At 40.8% G+C, this 18,775-nt stretch overlaps 1 protein-coding gene across 1 annotated transcript; it reads left to right on the forward strand.

Moving 5' to 3' along the window:
* Positions 1–5,694: 5,694 nt before the first annotated feature.
* LOC119140927 (ubiquitin-associated protein 1-like) lies at positions 5,695–17,449 on the forward strand. The gene is made up of 6 exons (XM_037372589.1): positions 5,695–5,707; positions 7,349–7,506; positions 10,154–11,083; positions 15,050–15,085; positions 15,527–15,721; positions 17,176–17,449. The coding sequence occupies exons 1-6, from the start codon at positions 5,695–5,697 to the stop codon at positions 17,302–17,304; spliced, it is 1,461 nt and encodes a 486-aa protein (XP_037228486.1). The 3' UTR covers positions 17,305–17,449.
* The last annotated feature ends 1,326 nt before the right edge of the window (positions 17,450–18,775 follow it).

Below are 18,775 nucleotides of genomic sequence, written 5' to 3' on the forward strand. Positions count from 1 at the left end.
TCTGTTGAATTCCATAGGAAATATTTGTGAGAAATTTAAAAAGATTAAGTACATCTGGATATTTTGTGTAATACCTTGGTATTTGTATTTATAGTTTACAAGTCTTACTTTCACTTCCTAATTAAAAACAAAAAAAATGCCAAATAACTTTGTAAATATGAATGTGATTGACCCAAATTAAGTGGATTCTTTCACTATGGGGGGTGTGTGTGTGTGTGTAACATTTTACTTTTCTCATCTTTTTGAACCATATGGGGTAATTGCTGTCATAATCAGGAGCTAAAATTACAATGTAATGGTTTCAGCTGGGATAGAGTTAATTTTCTTCTTAGTAGCTGGTGCAGTGCTGTGTTTTGGCTGTGATGTGAGAACAATGTTGATAGCACACTGATGGTTTTGGTTGTTGCTGGGTGATGTTTATACTAAGTCAAGGACTTTTCAGTTTCTCAGGCCTTGTCAGTGAGAAGGCTGGAGGGGCACAAGAAATTGGGAGGGAACAGCCAGGACAGGTGACCTGAACTGGCCAGAGAGGTATTCCATACCATGGGATGTCATGCCTGGTATATAAACTTGGGGCAGTTTGCTGGGGCCTGTGGATCGTTGCTCGGGGACTTGCTGGGCATCAGTCAGCAGTTGGTGAGCAATTGTATTGTGCATCACTTGTTTTCTCCCTTCTCTTTGGATTTCATTCCCCTCCCCTTCTCCTTCCTTTTTATAATTGTTGTTGTTATTATTATTTATCTCTCATTTTTATCTTATTTCAGTTATTAAATTGTTCTTATCTCAACCCTCGAGTTTTACATTCCTTTCCAATTCTCCCCATCCCTCTGGGTGAGGGAGGAGTGAGTGAGTGGCTGCATCACACTTAATTACTGACCAGGGTTAAACCACAACAGATGTAAAATGGTCAGACAAAGTAAGCTCAGTTATAAACAGTCCACTTTTATTCATATCTTACTGCCATATAGGGTACACTCCTGTAAAATTTTCCTTGGGATTCTGTCACAGCACTCTCAAAACTAGCCGGCTGCAACAAGGTCTTTTACTATCACATACCAACATACTCTTCATGCCAGTCCCTCTGCTGCCTTCTAGTCTCTCCTCATCCAGGGCACACTCTCTGTTGGCTGCCCAACCACTTAACAGAACCAGCCACAGCTGCACCTTATCCACATCAGCCAACCCACTGCCCCTGAAGTCAGCCCACAGCTGTATGTTATCAATATTAATTAACCCAGCTTCATTCCTCTGCAGGATTCTTTTATGAAAAGTAACTTTTGAGTAATACCAAAGTTGTAACATGATAGTTATGTTACAGTTCTGAAGACATTTTATATTCCTCTTTATGGTAAAAAACAACTCCAAACCAAAACAAAAACTAAATGTAATCATGGGATTCAAGGTTAAAGAGTAAATTGTTTTGTTGTACAGCTACATTTCAAACAGTTTTCTGCAGTCATGAGGGACTGAGCATAAAGAATGGAGGTACAGTGTAGACTCTAAATATTCTTCTAGCAAATTCTGTGTTAACTTTTATTTTGCTAGAATAAAAGTTTAGTGAAATAGTTGACACGGGCACGATCATTTAGAGTGCAGTGTTGATATGTCATAATCATGAAGACTCTTGGGAAAAATTACTTTTTTTCTATCTTCCCACCACTCCACTGATTTGACAGTAAGGGAGTCATGACCCTGAAATAAACTTTATATAGAAAGAACAGGGTAATACACAGCCATGTGGCTATTTCCTGTAAATACTGGTCAGCCTCAGCTATACTTTTCCAGGATGCTGATTTATTGTCCTAATCAGTAGGTGAGGGATACTCTGTGTTTAATGCTTCCTGGAGCCATACCCACAGGGAGTGGGATATATTACCCTGTGCTTCTCTCAGCTGCTGGGTAATCATAGGGTTTTACTAGATGACATCAAAGCACTTTAATTATTTTGGAGGAGATAATGTACATTAAATCCTAAGTTCAATATTCACAATAGTCAGTGTGCCAGCCTTTCTCCTGGCTTGGTTTGATATGTTTTTGTTAAACCTTGCAACTTAGGCTGTATAAAGTCATGCACTGAGATAGTGTGCTGGAATGTCCCCTGGGGGCCCCTTTGCTTTGTGAATCACTAATGGCCAGAGGGAAATGCTGTTGTCACACATTCTCTGACCCTTCTGTCCACTTGTCCTCACCAGAGGAACAAGGATCCTCATCCCACCATTCATCCTTCTGGAAAATAGTACCTCAGTAGTGCTCTTCTGGGTTGCACTGTAGGTGTCTGCACTGCCATTTGATGCCCAGGGGCTGGCTGTGCAGAGCTGCACCTGCAGCTTGTAGTTTTTTGTATCAGCTCTAGACACCCCCATGGTCATTTGAAGCATGCTAGTAACAATCAAAGATGGTGCAAATTTTCCTTGACTTTTCCTTTCCCTAGCCCCTGTTTTCTAAGACAACAAAATACTTCAGCTGGGGTAGGGCAATCCTTGTCAGTTTCCCAGTGCACTGGGGAAACTGCCTGGGTCAATTGCCTTGCAAATACCCTCCATGGCTGTGTGTGGGGCCAGCCAGGCACAAGGTTTCTCTCTTACTCGTTTTTTCAAGAGAAAAGCATTTCTCACTGGGATCTGCCAACCACACCAAATATTTTGCACCAGGAAGTTCAATGATCCCAGTAATAAAGGCACTTGGACTCTCTAAGGCATCATTTTAAAATGCTTTTTATTACAACTAACACTGCAAGAAGAAAATAGCATAGATAATCTTATATCCCTTTAGATGTAACCCCAGGTGGCATAGCATCGAATAGGCCTCTGATTTAAGCACAGCAGGCTGTGCAGACCCTGTCTATAGAACAGATTCCCAAGTTTCCCCCCTTTTTGTCATTCAAGCTATTATAGGATTTTCTTACAAGAAAACAATTCTTGCTGCACTCTTAGATAAAGGCAAAGCCATGCAGGTGGCATCATTGCTGGTACCAAGCAGGAGATGCCTGCAGGCTCCTCTTAGTATGAGCTGGCTGAGGTTATCCTGCAGCCATGGGCTATGTGTAGCATGACACAGGCCTGAAGGCCAAGCCCTATATATAGCACAGGCCTGGGCCTACTCAGGTTAACTGTTATATGGATCACTAACTCCTCAGCATACAGTGGTCTTCTGGTCAGGATCACTACAAGGAACCATGAACTTTTTATATCATCTGCTATGCTTTGTTATATCTATTTAATATTGTTATCAACAGGTTTAGTGATAGCTTGTTTTATTGTCGGCAATCTTGTTGTCTGAATTGTGTCAAGCTTCTACATGGTCTAGTTGTTAAATGACTTGAAATAAAATTTGGCATGTTCATTCTCAGCTTGAAATGCTCCAAGCTCATCTCTTCCTCTTCCTATGAGCGTGCCAAGAGCATAAGACTGTAGGGTGATTTACATCTACACCATTTTATCTATCTAAAGCTGCATTATTTTTATTGGGGGGTGTTGCATGGTATATATATGTGTACTCAGGGTTTATCCTACTGAAGTCAAGTGTCTTAGCTATTTAGCAGTGAGGTCCTGCTGTGGGAGAAGGAAACTTCGCATGGAGGAGCCCTTATCATGTGTTGATCATGTACAGGCTTATTACATCATTACCACTATTTTAGGAATATAAATTTTATAGAGTCTGTGTATAGCTTTTTAAAACTAAGGCAAACGGCAGGGGGAGGGGAAGAGAGAGGTAGTACTCATGTTTGTGTGAAATGCATTAAAGGCAGAATCAAATTACCTTAATTACTTTGAATCTTAGAGTCTTGAGAAAGTCACTCTAAGAACTTTGTGCATGGATCTCAATTGCTTAAGAGTATTAGGGGTGCTCAGAGCTTGCCTATTGGACATGCACCCCTCTCCCCCCACCATCCCTTCCAGTATATAAGCAAAGAGCTCTTGGGCTTCTTAGTGATCCTTTTACAATGACACTTTTAATCCTTTAACATCCTCTATTTTTCATGTATCAGAAATTCAAGAACAGAAATAATGATTTTAAAGAAATCTCATATAAACAAATCTTAAAGATGGTAATTGTATTGACATTAAGATGTGCACAACTTATTTATTGTACACTTACATCACACAATTTCCTGAAGATATTTTATTACTTATGATACAAATAGGTATATTAGTTAATACTGTCATATGTCACACCAGTGAAGCTTTCTGACAAAATGTTTATTGAAACTGAAATTTTAGTGTCGTTTTAGTGGTTTGGTCTCTCCTCTTTTTTAAACAAATTGGAAAGAATATGTTTGTTTTTTTTCTCTAGCTGACATCTGAAATGTTTCAACCAGACCTTGGAAAACCATTGTTGATGACTACCCAGGTACCTAATAGGGATTTGCTAACCCAATTTAAGTCAGGCAGCTCCTATTTGTACTCTAATACTCCAACAACTATCCCAATATAAGTATGATCCCAGAACTTAGTACTGAATTCAGTGCTGTGTAAACAATTCTGCACTTTCATAGCCATATCACATTCACTGACAGTACACATGGGGCAAAAAAAAGTGCTAAGAGACAAAATCCAAACAAGATTAACTATTTACTACTGAGCATGCTCTGAGGCAAGAAACAGAGCATTATTCAGAGCCAAAAGACACAAAAACTCTTTTTACATGGTAGTTGCATGTGCTAGCTTCTGCATCTTGCAACTGAAACTCATGTATATGCTCACACAATGGAAATAAAAGGATACAGATATGCTATACAGGGAGAGGAAATAATGACTGTTGACGTTAGATTCTCCACAAGGATATGGTTTTGCATGAGCTGCCTCATTCTTTGTTTTGGTTTGGTGAAATTTCCACCATTTGCATACTAATGCATTTGTATCTTGACAGTCATTTAATGAAATATTCTTAATTGAGTAATTTTAAGAAAGCAAGAATTCAAACATACAAATGGAAGAGTAAGTTTTATTAAATAATGAAAAAATAATCACATTTCAATTAAATTTTAAGCTTTGCTAGAGTACTAGCTTTCTTTAGCAGAAAGTGCAACATCAATTATTCATAATGTTAGTCAAACTAATAATTGTTAATTCCTCTTCAAAAAACTGCGTAGTTGAGCAGGGGTGTGTGTTTTTTTTCCTTTGAATCCAGTGACAGAGGAGATTGCCTGCACTGGTCAGATTCTGAATGCCTTTTCCCTTTTTTCCCACCCTGTGAGAGAAAAAAAAAAAATTAGTTAATATACTAGACGTGACAACACTTTATATCTGCATTTATCTTCCATATTAAAGTAGTATAAATTAACAAGATAAAGACTTGGTATTTGTTTAAACTGCATAATTTTGTGAAATTATACAAGTATATTTATATGGGACACGAACCCATCTGAACACCAGATATACAAATAAAATATACAAATATACAAATAAATATAGTCAAGACACTTATAGGATACACAACTGAGATAACATCTGGGGATAAAAACAACACTGTTTTGTTGCTTGCTTTTTCTTTTTTTTGGACGCACTCACACATTTTTGGTTGTGTTTTTTTTAAGGGCTTCCTAGTATTTCAAAGCAGTATTCCAATAAAGAAGGCAAATCTAATGTTATTAAAGACAACAATACAAGAAAAGTGGGAGTATAGGAGAGAATAATAAAAGCAGCAGTGATGATCCCTGAAAGTGATATGGAGAAATAGTGTGAAATGGGGACAATGGACATCGATTGTAGTCATGCTGGCCTCTGAGCAGTCAAGAGATCTGGTTGTCTGACCTGTCCATGATTTACCATACTCAGTGCAAGGGCTGCCACAGTTGCTATTTCTATGTAAGCAAACACTTTGGTATATCCAGGTTCTCAAATTGCCAGCTCAAATACTATTTGGATGCCATGTTGCAAATAGTGGTGTTGGTGGCCAGTGAGGTGCCATCTGGATGCTGTGCTGTGTAATGCTTGAATGTGTGCTTCTCAGTAAGGATCAATGAAAATGTTGTTATATTTTGCCTGGAGTGCTTTTGTATCTTGGTGGTGCAGGTGGGATGTAGGTTATTCAGCCTGATGGTTTAAAAGCTGGAGGAAATGCCACCTGTGTCCTAACAGGACTCTGGGACCAGCCAGTGTGGTGCATGGTATGAGAGCTCAAATGATGATGGCACATAAACATTTAACTCCAAATTAATAGGATGTTCCTGTTTTTGGAAGCTGCTCATCCTTTTGTTGGAGCCTGTGACTGCCTTGTAGACAAGTCAATAGTGAAGGAACACAAACAGTACTTAACTGTCATCTGAGTAAAAAAGCATGGGTCAGATAAAAATGGCAAGTCACTGCTCACTGAGGAAGGTTGGTCGCTGAACGCCATCTTAATATTGCCACTGATATCTCTTTGGATCTGCAACACGCAGTTACAAATGAGTGCCAGAGGAATGCTTCAAATTGTTATACACAGCTAGAAACCTTGCCTCTAATTCCAAAAGCTTAGACCAGTGATCCAAGAAACCCCTTTCAGTTAATTGAGAAGCAGTGCAATTTATATTGTGTGTTTTCTAATGCTTCACAGCAGCCCAAGGAAAACAAACCTATAGTTTGGCTTCTTGAAGATGGTTGAGCTCTAAGTGATTCTGCCTCATGAGTTTGCAAGATGTTTGAAGAAGGTTTTGTCCTAAAGCTTTTTAAATACCATGTGTAAATGATAGATATAAAGGACAGATAGAGGACCATGAAATAAGTCCGAGGCCTCTCATTTGGAGTGATCACAAATCAGACAGCTGATTAAGTTAAACTACCTTGTTTCAAAAATCAGAATTGCTATGCTAAGTAATCTTGAGCTATTTCACTGTGTGTTGGTTAAAGTGGAGTGTCTAGACTTTAGGTCATTTTGCCCTTGTGACCACTTGCATCCAAATTTTACTTCCTACATGTATATCAAAAACTGTGGTTTAGTTTTTCTTAGCTGCTCTAAAGCTGGGTTATTTTAAAGCCTGTTTTGGATATGACAAAAATGGCCTCATGTTATAGAGACATAACAGAGTGTTCAGGAGAGCTTCAGCTTCCAACTGTTGCATAGGCATAGTCTTGTCACAAGGGAAGCTAAAATGTTGGGTATATTGACTTCAAAATCTGTTTGATTGTTGTGTGTCTGGGTTTGGTTGGTGGATTTTTTTAAATAGTTATGAGCTAGAACATTATTAAAAAAAACAAAGCAAACAGAACCTACTAAAATTGAAGCAATGAAGTCCAAACACATTCAACATGTTTCCGATCAAGAAACTTCCTTTGTATTGAGTCACCTGGTGTAGTTGGGGCAGCAGAGATAAAATAGCTCTCAAATAAAGAAATGTGAGTTAATTGAATGCATTAAACTCATTAAGTCTTTTTGATACAATTTCTGCTTTTGATCTTAGGGCCTTTGAGTTATCTTGATGATGTCCCATTTAAGATAGGAGACAAATTCAAAACCCCAGCGAAGGTTGGATTACCCATTGGTTTCTGCCTGCCTGATTCTTTTCAGCTCATTAGAGAAGCACAGGTGAGTGATGTATTTTGCCTTTCTGCTCTCTTTTCCCCTCACCCTGGCCTCCAACATGTGGTGCTGTAAATTGCAAGTAGTCACAGTTTGCAGGTGTATTCAAATGTTAGTCTTGTTGGTCTTGTAGTGTTATTTCATATGCAAGGAAGTAATTGCAGAATGTCTGTTGGAATGTATAGAAAGATAAAAATATGATAGGCTGTACAAAAATTCTAGGAGGGGACGCAGCCAGCACAGCTGACCCCAATTGGCCAAAAGGATATTCCATACCATATGACATCATGCTCAGTATATAAACTGGGGGGAAAACTGGCTGGGTGAGCAATTGCATTGTGCATCACTTGTATATTCTAATTCTGTTGTCACTATTATTGTTTTCCCTTCTTCTTTTGTCCCATTAAACTGTCTTTATCTCAAACAATGAATTTTACTTTTTTCCCTGATTCTCTCCCCCATCCCACTGGGGGGGAGGAGAAGCGAGCAAGCGGCTGTGTGGTGTTTAAGTGCCTGCTGAGTTAAACTATTACAAATAGTTATAGAAATAGTTATAGGTCTAAATGTTACACTGACTAAATTTGAGTAGTATTTTTTTAAGAGGAAAAATAAGAACTGATACATCCATCTATGCTATGGCATACTTGCAGAATCTTGTTTGAGGATAACAAGTGTTTCTATGATCATATTTTATGGGTTCTCACAATAGTGAGATCAAGAAAACAATTTCCAGTTCTTGTTTTCTGTGCAGTTGCTGTAGGGCAAACAGGTTATAGCTTGGTATGGATGGATTCCAGACCTTTAAGGACCATTAATTCTTGGTAGCATAAAATCAATTGTTCTAGCAGAAATGTTGAAAATCTAATCTCCAAATGTGACTGATTGCAGTAGATGGTTCTGTGTTTTTCCCCCCCTTTCCTGCAACTCATCTGCTGGAGAGCTGAATATCTCAATTACCCTACATGACGGCTTTTTCATTATAACCATTAAACAATTACCTGATCATCCTAATACACATATTTCCACCCAGTTAAGCTGGTGTGGGAGAACCAAAGGAGACTCTAATGTCCTATTGCTGGCTTCATTGTGCTAAGTCTCCATTTTCCTGTCAAGCTGAGGCTCAAGTATAGCATACCCGATTGGACTGCAACACCTTGCATAATATAATGTGACTATGTAGACTATGCATCTTGAAGTGTAATTTGATGACTTTACAGCTGTAGCAAGAGCTATTTTTAAAAAAATTAAAATACAGGGAAGCAAATTTGCCCAAAGCCATATATTTGTATATAAATACCTCCCTTTTTTTTTATAAAAAAAAACCAGCTTTGATCAATTTTTGTCTGTATATATAACCATATACATACAAACACAAAAACTGCAATAGCTCTGCTCGGGTAGCAAAGAATGTGTAATGAGTAGTGCCTAGCACTTCTGCCAGTGATTTGTTTTTCAAAGTCAACTTGCTGATAAGTTGTATATCACACCTCTTGAAGTCTTAGAGCTAAGGAAAGGGAAAACTGTTGTGGTTGAGACAACAGGTCTCCAGGATCTCACTGGAGCCTGCTATAGGATGGGATGCAATACAACATATAGCAAGTCCCAAAAAAGCCTAGTAGAGGCTGAGCAAGCCTTGCTGGCTTGTTGCTCTTTAGAGCTAGGAATTTCTATGACCTAGCAGTCCTGTAAGAAGAGCACTCCTGTTGGGTTATATGTTATTATCCTGGCAAGGATGTCTTATAACTTCTTAAGTCACAGGTAGGTTATACCCTGGACTTAACTTGTAGGCTGTGTTCTCTGAATGTTTTGTGGCTCTCTAAAGAACATTTGAAGCTGTTCATTCTTCATGAGATACTAAAGATTTAAGTGATTTAGTTTGTTCAGAATTTTGTCCTCTCAACCAGACTACTATGGTAGCCAGTAAACTGGTAGCAAGTAGCTTACAAATGTCTTCCTGTGCTAACCTGGCCCTGAAGGAGCTGATGTTAAATGAGAAAAGCTTGTGGGATTCTGTCATGCCAGTAACCGCAGCAAAATCTACTACTACAGATAGTTGTCATCTTTGGTGCAGCCCTTTGGCTGGTGAGCCACTGGCACTGGGGTAAGAATAGCGATACCTCTTAAACTAGTGGGTGTAGAACTCTAATATCAAGTCCCTTAGGAATCTTTTAGGGGGAACTGACTAATACTGTATTGGTCTTTGGATGCAAAAATACCCTGTTATAGTCTTGAATAGCTTGTGGACAGGGCGTAGTTCAGTGTTGCCAGATCGGGGTATGATTGTCCATCTAGTAATGCATTAGACTTTCCCTTGCTACATCTGTTGTCTTGGGGGAAGAGGGTGGGAGGGCTGTGAAACTTATCTTGGGATGATCAGTAGCTCTAAAGCAAAACTAAATGTAGGAAGGAGGCAAAATATGATATTCTAATGCAGACTATAGACAGGTTTTGCTGCTAGAGGCAAAATGAACTATTTTTGGTGTTTTCTAGCTTTGCTAGTCTGTAGGTTATAAGAGATGCTGGGGAAAAAATTGATGCCTGTTCATGGTAATTCATGTAGCTCTTATTCTGTTATGTTGCTGTTAAAAGTAGTGGCTATGTTCATTATATTTTTTTTTTTCTCTCTTCTCCTTTCCCTTTCATCCTTGGTCAGTATGACTTCTCGCTGGAAAAGCAAACAATTGAGTGGGCTGAAGATATCGACAAAACTGAAGCTGCCCAGAGAGAAGCTGAACATAAGGCAGAAGAAGCACTAGTGAACTCAAAAGCAGCTTCAGAGGTTAGCAACAAAATGGGGCTTTCAGAGGTACCTTGCCCTGAGGCCATGCCTCCTCCTATTAACCCCATCCTCGCTAGCCTGCGGCACAATAATATTCTTACTCCCACGCCAGCCAACAGCAGTGCTGTGAAGCAAAAGGCTCTCAGTCCACCTTGTCCAAAAGCAGACTTCAACCTGGCTGATTTTGAATGTGAAGAAGATCCATTTGACAAACTGGAATTAAAAACTATCAATGATAAAGAGGAATTAAAAAATATTCTTGAAATTCATGTTGGTACTACCAGGCCAGTTGTTGCCCAGCTGTTAGATAATACTTTGCCCAAAGGAGGGTCTGGGTCTGTGTTGCAAGATGAGGAAGTTCTGGCATCCATAGAAAGGGCCACGTTGGACTTCAAGCCCCTTCACAAACCCAATGGCTTTATCACTTTACCGCAGTTGGGAAACTGTGAAAAGATGTCCTTGTCTTCCAAAGTATCCCTGTCCCCTATTGCTTCAGTGAGTAATATCAAATCCCTGTCCTTTCCTAAACTTGACTCCGATGAGAGTGATCAGAAATCATCAAAGCTCACAAGTGCTTTCCACAGTACTACCTGTCTCCACAATGGCACTTTCCTCAGCTCTTTGCAGACTTGTGCTCAGAGTAAAGTGAGTGAACTGAATGGACACCATATGGTTGGTCTTTCCGCTCTAAATGAGGACAGCGACATAGAGACATCAACATTACCCTCTTCATCCAGGCTGCCTTCCCTGGCTGTGTCAACAGTTTGTACAGAAGAAGAATCATCTCAGAGCACAGTGACTACGGTAAAACACGCAGTAGATTAGAATCAGGGTTGCTGGGGAGATGTGGAGGTGCAGAGGCAAATGTTGCTTCTAAAATGTCATGTGGTTTTAGGTTCATTTAATGGGAGTGGTGCAGAGATCATGTGTGGTAGTTTCTCTTCATTTACATGGCAAACTGATCAGTCAAATGGGTCTTCATGCTGGCAGTTCTGAACTTCAGGTTATTACTCTGCAGGTTTTCCCTAAATCTGATATTTTTAGACTAATACTGGTGACTTTTCTTTCAGCTTCTCAGCTCTTGTTCATAGTTGCACACCTTTGAACTAAGTGTATGAGATGTCTTTGTACAGTCCTGCATTCTGTCTTATCCAACTGAGGTCTATCAGATTCTGAACCGCTCTTAGGTTTTGAGTTAAATCTCTGCTAGGTTTGTTTCTCGGCTTGCTGGAAATAAGGGGAAATTTGTTTTTATCTTATTCCTTCTATTCCTTGAAAAGCCTACAAGTATGTGCTGTCGTTCAGGGAAGAAAAAAGCACTTGCAGTTGACCTGCAGTGAAAGAATTGTCTGTGTATGTGTTTTTCTTCCTGATATCCTTTTAAAATCTAGCCTTTAAAAGGATGAGAATAATGGTGGTCTGAAATCTGGTATTTACTCTCTTCCTTGTAAAGGAGTGTGGAAGGATTGTTTTGTGGATACCAAAAACAGTCTTTAGGATCATCTCAGATCACTAATGTTACAGTTGATTTGTTGTAAAGCTCTGAGGCAGGGGTTTGACGCTTAATTTCCCCAAACTTGTAGCAAGTTCTAAAATTACTTTGGGGACACTTAACTTCACACCATCTGTTGTTTTTGTCTCTTTGTAAAGAAAAGTAGATATTTGAGTAAGCTTGCAGACTTCTTCCCCCCCCCCAAGAAACTAAGGTCTGGACACCAATACTTATGAAGCCTAGTAGAAATTGTGTAGTCAAATCCTCTAGCTGGCTCTAAAATCTGGCTGCTTCTGTCCAATATAAGCAGTGGTTCTGTGGCCTTACTGGCATACTGTAGTTTTTTGTGTGATACAAGTGACACTGCTTCTCTCCTGTTGTTCTTTCTCTCCTTTTCAGGCTTAGGTAAATGCATTGTTAATTGTGAGATACAGTATTCTGGCAACTAGTGTATTTGTCAGAGCACAGCAGAACAGCTGTTTATTGATCACTAGAGCAAATTCAATACAGTAAACTTTGGCAGAAGCAGCAATGTGTTGAGCAACTGCGCACTGCTACAGATCACAGGTTTGAGAGGTTGTATGTAGCTCAGAGGTGAAACCTCAAAGTATGACATGTGACATCTCTAGGGATTAACCTGAAAGATCACTTACAACTAGATAGATGGGCATTCAGATGGTCAAATTTTCATTCTAATTATTCAAATATCTATGTGGGACTAAAACTTATTAGAGGCCAAGAGGGGAAGGTGTCTTCTTGAAAATGCTGTAAGAAAAGATACAAACTGATAAACAAAAAATAGTCTTACTAGGAGAAGTAATAAAGATCATAATTTGAAACTATTCTTCTTTGGAAGCAGCAAACCAAGAAACAGGTATGCTGGCAGAACTAGTTCTTTCTGTTTCAATTCCAAGACTTCAGAATATACTTGTTTCATATTTCCACAATATGGTCCCAGTGGCTGAAAAATGACAGCTGAGCTGCAAGCAATTGAAGTAAATGTAACTTATTCAGAGTATGAAAATGATAGAAGGAAGTCATAGTTATCTCTGTAGCTGGGAGCAGAAGGTTCATGTGTCCCTTTTCTTCAAGGTTACACAAGAATAAGCCTGTCCTTTTAGAAAGCCTCAGGACAATCATATGTCCTAGTGTATTCCACAGCAATCTTATATATACTTTTTTTTTTTCCTCACAAAACTAGAAAATGTAACTTTGGATTTGGAGTGACTACTGGAGTTTATGCTTTACCAGTGAATATGATCTAGGGTTTTTTGGATGGAAATAAACTTGTGATTTCTCTGAGGCTCCACTGATTCTGTCTTGGGTGGTCCCCTCTGAGTATTGTTTTGAAGCTCACTGGTTTGCTTTTTGCAGCATTGGCAGAGAAATGACTAGTGAAGACAACAGGTTGGAATTAAACAAAACTGGTCAGAGACCTGATTAGTATGATGCATTTTATTTAGAAAAATTTCTGGTTACTGGAGGATGGGATACTCCTGGTGGGCCATTCAGTAGTATGATGTGTGTGGGCACACCAGCTGCAGGCAGGGTTCCTGGCCTCTGCATGAAGTCCCTAAAAGTAGGCACAGTGTGCAAGCACATACTGAAAGCACTGCATGTCTGCTTCTTGAAGGGTACTAAAACGCAAGTTTGAGATATAAGGGAACACGACTGCTGAGTTGACCAGTCCTGGCTTTGTCCCCTGCAATTTCTTTAGGTGTTTCCCTCTGGAAGTCACTGACCACAAGCACAGGTTGTTAAACTCTTATGTAGATTGAGGAGGAGTTGGTTTCCCCAGACTCTTGAATCTCTGGTGTCAGAAGCAGTTTTTGGATTTCTTGGCTGCATCATCCTTCAGTTTGCTAACCAGCTGATTTCAGGGCTACTCCAGACCCTTGTTTCAGTGTATCCCATATTCTAGTGCTTTTTGCTCTGGCAAAAGTGCCTGGAGGAAGGGTCTGTGTGGAGAGCTTTGAACCCCTCTACTACCATGAGGAGAGGTTCTTGGGTAAACTAGTCTATCGGATGGAACGTGATTTCTTGGGCCTTTGTCTCCTAGAAGAGAAATTCTTACCCTGGAGATGAAATAAGAAGAAAATGCAGAACAAAAGCCTTTTTTTTTTTTTTTTTTTTTTTTTTTTTTTTTTCTTCCCCCCCCCTCCCCCAATAGATGGAACTTGCCAAAATGCTAATACATATTCTTTTTTTATTTTTCTATAAACAGGTTTTTGTTGTTTGTGGTGGTGGGTTTTTTTATGGTGGTGTTTTGTAGGGGTTTTGGGTGTGTGTGTGTTGGTTGGGGGACTTTGTGGGTTGTGGTGTTTTGTTGTTGTGGGGGTTAGTTTTTTGTTTTGGTTTTTTTTTGTTTGGGTGGGTTTTTTTAGTTTGGGCCCAAAGAAGGCCTTTCTGAAAGAAGTGGACAAGCTTTCAAGCAATCTGTTTGCTTTAAAAGGTATTAAGGAAAGGCAATAAACAGAGGCTCTTGGTCCACAGTGTAATTTCTTGTAGTCTTTTCTAATTTGATTTAAAATACAAGAAGGTTTTTAATCAGATGAACTGAAATGTGCAGATTTGATGGGGCAAAGTTCTGACTCTGCACTCCTGTTATCTTGGGCAAAGTAGTATAAAGTGGTGGATTGGTTCTGCCCTCTGGCAGCCTGGTTCCGCAAAAATGGGGCAGGTGTACAGCAGGGAATGTTACCTAGCCTTGTTGGTATACTGGGAATGGGACCAGCTGTTGGTAGAAAAATCATGTGCTCTTTTTAGCCAGTGTGCCACATTGCTCATGGCATATGAAATGCAGTGCTTTGAGTGTAGAAAAGGGTTATCTATTTCTCTTATCCCTTCTCATGGTCAAAAAAAATAAAGGGAAGTCTATAGGCAATGACTTTAAAATTATCACTGTCATTCAGACAGCGTAACACTGGGATGACCTGAACAGGAGCCAGCGTGTTAAGCTGAGCTGTATGAACATATAGTAGTCACAGAATAAACAAGTTTACAATTATTATGAGGGGGGACACATCCTTCTTAGAGTATAATCTGTTTTTGTAGAGTGTTGAGAGAAGAAATGATCGCTATGATTGCTATTCTAGAACTACACACAATTGTAATGTGTGCATCTCGCATGTAGAAGCCTGATCAGACCAAGCCTCCTTAGTATGGTAGTCTTATTCCCAGATCTTTCCCATAAAACCCTTATTTTCCCCCAGCTGTAGCAAATTCTACTCACTGGTGCATAATGTTTATAGTAATCTTATTTGTGTATTGTCCAACAGGTACACCTAGACTACAAGGAAAGAGAAATCCCTGTGGTAAGTTCCCAAATACCTGTGTGCTTGTACTGAAACATGTTTCTGAAAATCTCCAGAAGTAGTGTTCCTCTGAGTACAGAAAATCATAGGTGACGAGTAAACTTTGGGTGAAGGAAGCAATCTCCATGCTTCCCCTGAGGTACAGGGTTTGACTATATCATAAGGTTTGGTATTGAAAGGTTTTCATCCACCAGTAAGAGAGGGTATATTGTGAAGAGTCTGGGTTGTTGATTGTTGTTTTGAGGGTAAAAAGAGTATGGTGGGAGTTCAGACTACGTGCACTGCTTGGTTTCGTCCTAACAGTGAGTAGCTTTCCAAGGGCAGTCTAGAAAGCCTCTTGGATTAATTGCATGGGATATCCTGGTTCTGCACTAGCCAGAAACAGGGTGTGGGGGATGCAGAAGATGATCATCACCTCAGCCTCTGGGTTTTCCCCTTTAGGTAACGCATCAAGATTTCCCAGTGTCTAAAGTGCCCAATAACCCTAGCTGCACAAAGTGGTCGGGTGGCCCTGCTTCTGAACTACAGCAGGTCCTCTCTGCTAGTGAGAAGCAGTGCGTAGAGATGGTTGTCAACATGGGGTACTCGCCTGAGAATGTTCTGAAAGCCATGAAGAAGGGACAGAACATAGACCAGGTAAGAGCTTGTGCAATGGGGAAGAAACCCTTGACTGGATGCTGATTCTGCTAAGAAACAACCTTGGGTTTGCAAAATGGATGGGGGGGAATACTTTATTTTAGCAAGGGGTTGCAGCCTGTAGCTGCTGTGAGATTATAACTGCTAGAGAAGTTGTCACCTGGCAGTAAAAGCTCCTAAAACCAAAGAGTGTCTGCATATGTTTCTGATAAGAGACTGCTTGAGTCGGCCATACCTGTGGGTGCTGGGTTAGAGCTGTGCTGAGCTTGGGATGGGCTCTTAGCTCTATGTTAAGCTGGGAGAGGTACTGGGCCTTCCCAGGAGCTGCAAAACCATCTGAAGGAAGCTTAGTGTGGCTCTACACCATGCTTAGTGCTGTGTGACAAAAAAAAGTCAACTTCCATTGTTCTGTGCATGGGTGAAGATGTTGATGTCTCTCCTTGTAGAGTGAGATTGGCCCCTTTGGGCTTATGACAGCCCCAAAAGGCTATCACAAGGCACCACTGACTGACTTTCTGGTTGTGGTGCTTCCTGCTTTGTGTTGCCTCAAATGCTTACTAAACCCAGGTCACATAGCATAAAGCACTGCAGGGTGAAGCATGGCTCTGGTTCTTGTATGTGCTTCAAACATTCTAAAGCAGGGAAAGTGTGGCCAAACTTTCGATGCTGGCTCTAGGCAGGCTGTGTACTGCACAGAGCATTGCCTGGTGGGACTGTGCCTGTTGCAGAGGAGTGTCCCAGTGACTTCTGCTTGTAGAGCCGATCTGTTTGCCCACTACATACACATTGAGAGCAGTTTAAGCTGTGCACTGGAGTGAACTGTAGTATCGAGTGGAAAAAATGTCCCTTAAGAGGGTGGTTTTAAATCCTGCTGTATTTGTAGGCTGTGTTCTTTTGTGTACCTAGCATTACCTATCCGACCTTTCCCTGTACCTCTCAAAGCTGAGAACAGATAAGAAATTTGGCAGCAATTTCTGGGTGTGTGAACTGGGATTTGCAGCTCACTCACCAGTATGCTGAGTTGATCTTAATCTGAAAGCAGTCAGCCTTTTGCATCAGTTTTTGCAGCTGTCTGAGAGGAAGCTAAAAGCTGACTGCTGGACCTACAGTTCCATTTTGAAAACTTGTAGTATAAAAAGAACAGTTTAACTTCTGCCTTGTGATCAGGCATGGAAGGCTAAGGATAGGCTTCTGAGACTGCTTTGACTAGAGTGGAAGATGATGTGCAGAGCTGATGGGAAAGCACAGGAGGACAGAAAGGCTTGTCTGTTTTCTCTGAACAAGCTCTTGCATAAAAAGCATCGCAACTCTACTAGGAAGGACTTTATCTCCATCCCTGGTAAAGTCCAGGGTGGAGTCACGCCTCAGCCCCTCTGCGTGTACAGAGATGGTATTCAACTATATGCTGCGAATGCCACTCTGCAAACTTAGTTTCTTTTCTTCATTCCACGTAGGTTTTGGATTACCTGTTAGCACATGGACAGCTTTGTGAGAAGGGCTTTGATCCACTTCTTGTTGAAGCAGCTTTGGAGATGCGCCAGTGCTCAGAGGAGAAGGTGAGGGTGCGATGTACTAAGGAATAGAGAGAATGTGCTGTGATGGGGAATTTCAGCAGAAGTTCCTCTGGCTGCTGTAATTTTGACTTTCATGATGATGCTGTCTTGTTTCCAAAACTGACTGCTGAAGGACATCCTTGCGGCAATAAAGTGAATATGTTTTAAAGCATTAGAATTCTTCTGCATTGTTTTATCGCTCTCACTTGCATGCATTTTTATGGGGACAGGATTTTTTAAAGATCCTGCTTATTCTGGTTGTAATGTTTTGAACCCAGAGTTCTATTGTGGGGTGAGGTGCTTGGTACAGAGATGGTTAATTTCAGAAGCAGCAAATTATCTTTCAAATCCTGCCAGCCTGCCCTGGCTGTGAATTTTCTTCCTTGTACAAACACGTGTTTGGGGAAGAGTGGCTGGAAAGCTGCCTGCTGGAAAAGGACCTCGGGGTGTTGGTTGACAGCCAGCTGAACATGAGCCGGCAGTGCGCCCAGGTGGCCATGGCCAGCAGCATCCTGGCCTGTATCAGAAATAGCATGGCTAGCAGGACTAGGGAAGTGATCGTCCCCCTATACTTGGTACTGGTGAGGCCGTACCTTGAATACTGTGTTCACTTTTGGGCCCCTCGCTTCAGGAGGGACATTGAGGTGCTGCAGCATGTCCAGAGAAGGGCAGCGAAGCTGGTGAAGGATCTGGAGCACAAGTTTTATGAGGAGCAGCTGAGGGAACTGGGGCTGTTTAGCCTGGAGAAGAGGAGGCTCAGGGGAGACCTTATTGCTCTCTCTAACTACCTGAAAGGAGGTTGTAGGCAGGTGGGGGTTGGTCTCTTCTGTTGCTTGTTAATTGGGAGAAGAAATGGCTTCAAGTTGCTCCAGGGGAGGTTTAGATCAGGTATTAGGAAATATTTCTTCACTGAAAGGGTAGTGAAGCATTTGAACAGGCTGCCAAGGGTGGTTGGGGGTGTGGAACCACCATCCCTGGAGGTATTAAAGAAAGCAGGTAGATGCAGTGCTTGGGGACATGGTTTAGTGATGAACTTGGCAGTCCTGGGTTAATGGTTGTACTTGATGATCTCAAAGGTCTTTTCCAATTTAAATGATTCTATGACATCTGTCTGACTGCTCAGTCAATTAGGTTAGTGCTCTTTCTGGAAGAAGCTGAAAAATGTTTTTGGGGTCTGGTTCACTGTCTGTCTGTTCTACCAGCACCAAAAGTACAGAGGCAGGAGCAGGTAGCCAGGGCAGAGGACAGCAGGATCTCTTAAAGTTTCCCAGCCTGTTGTGTGCCAATTTATTATATGAAATCTTTAGAGGTGCAACCTACCCCCCACCCCTTACATATTTACGCTTTCTTGCCTTTCTTGGGCTTAGTGATGAGCTCGCAGAGGAACTATGGTGTGAAGATGGGAGAAGTGACTGAGTTCAGGAAACACGTTTGCTACTGTCTTAACTCCAAAATTGGAAACTGCTGATCTCCTGATCATCCATTTCAACCTGTTTTTCTA

The sequence above is a fragment of the Falco rusticolus genome, chromosome W (assembly GCF_015220075.1).
Source record: "Falco rusticolus isolate bFalRus1 chromosome W, bFalRus1.pri, whole genome shotgun sequence".
NCBI classification, from domain to species: Eukaryota; Metazoa; Chordata; class Aves; order Falconiformes; family Falconidae; genus Falco; species Falco rusticolus.

Bases quoted from the DNA above. Each gene is read 5' to 3' on its own strand.
- LOC119140927 (XM_037372589.1), top strand. The intron at 7,507-10,153 runs GTGAGTGATGTA...ATCCTTGGTCAG, and splicing joins AGCTCATTAGAGAAGCACAG to TATGACTTCTCGCTGGAAAA. The intron at 11,084-15,049 runs GTAAAACACGCA...ATTGTCCAACAG, and splicing joins CTCAGAGCACAGTGACTACG to GTACACCTAGACTACAAGGA.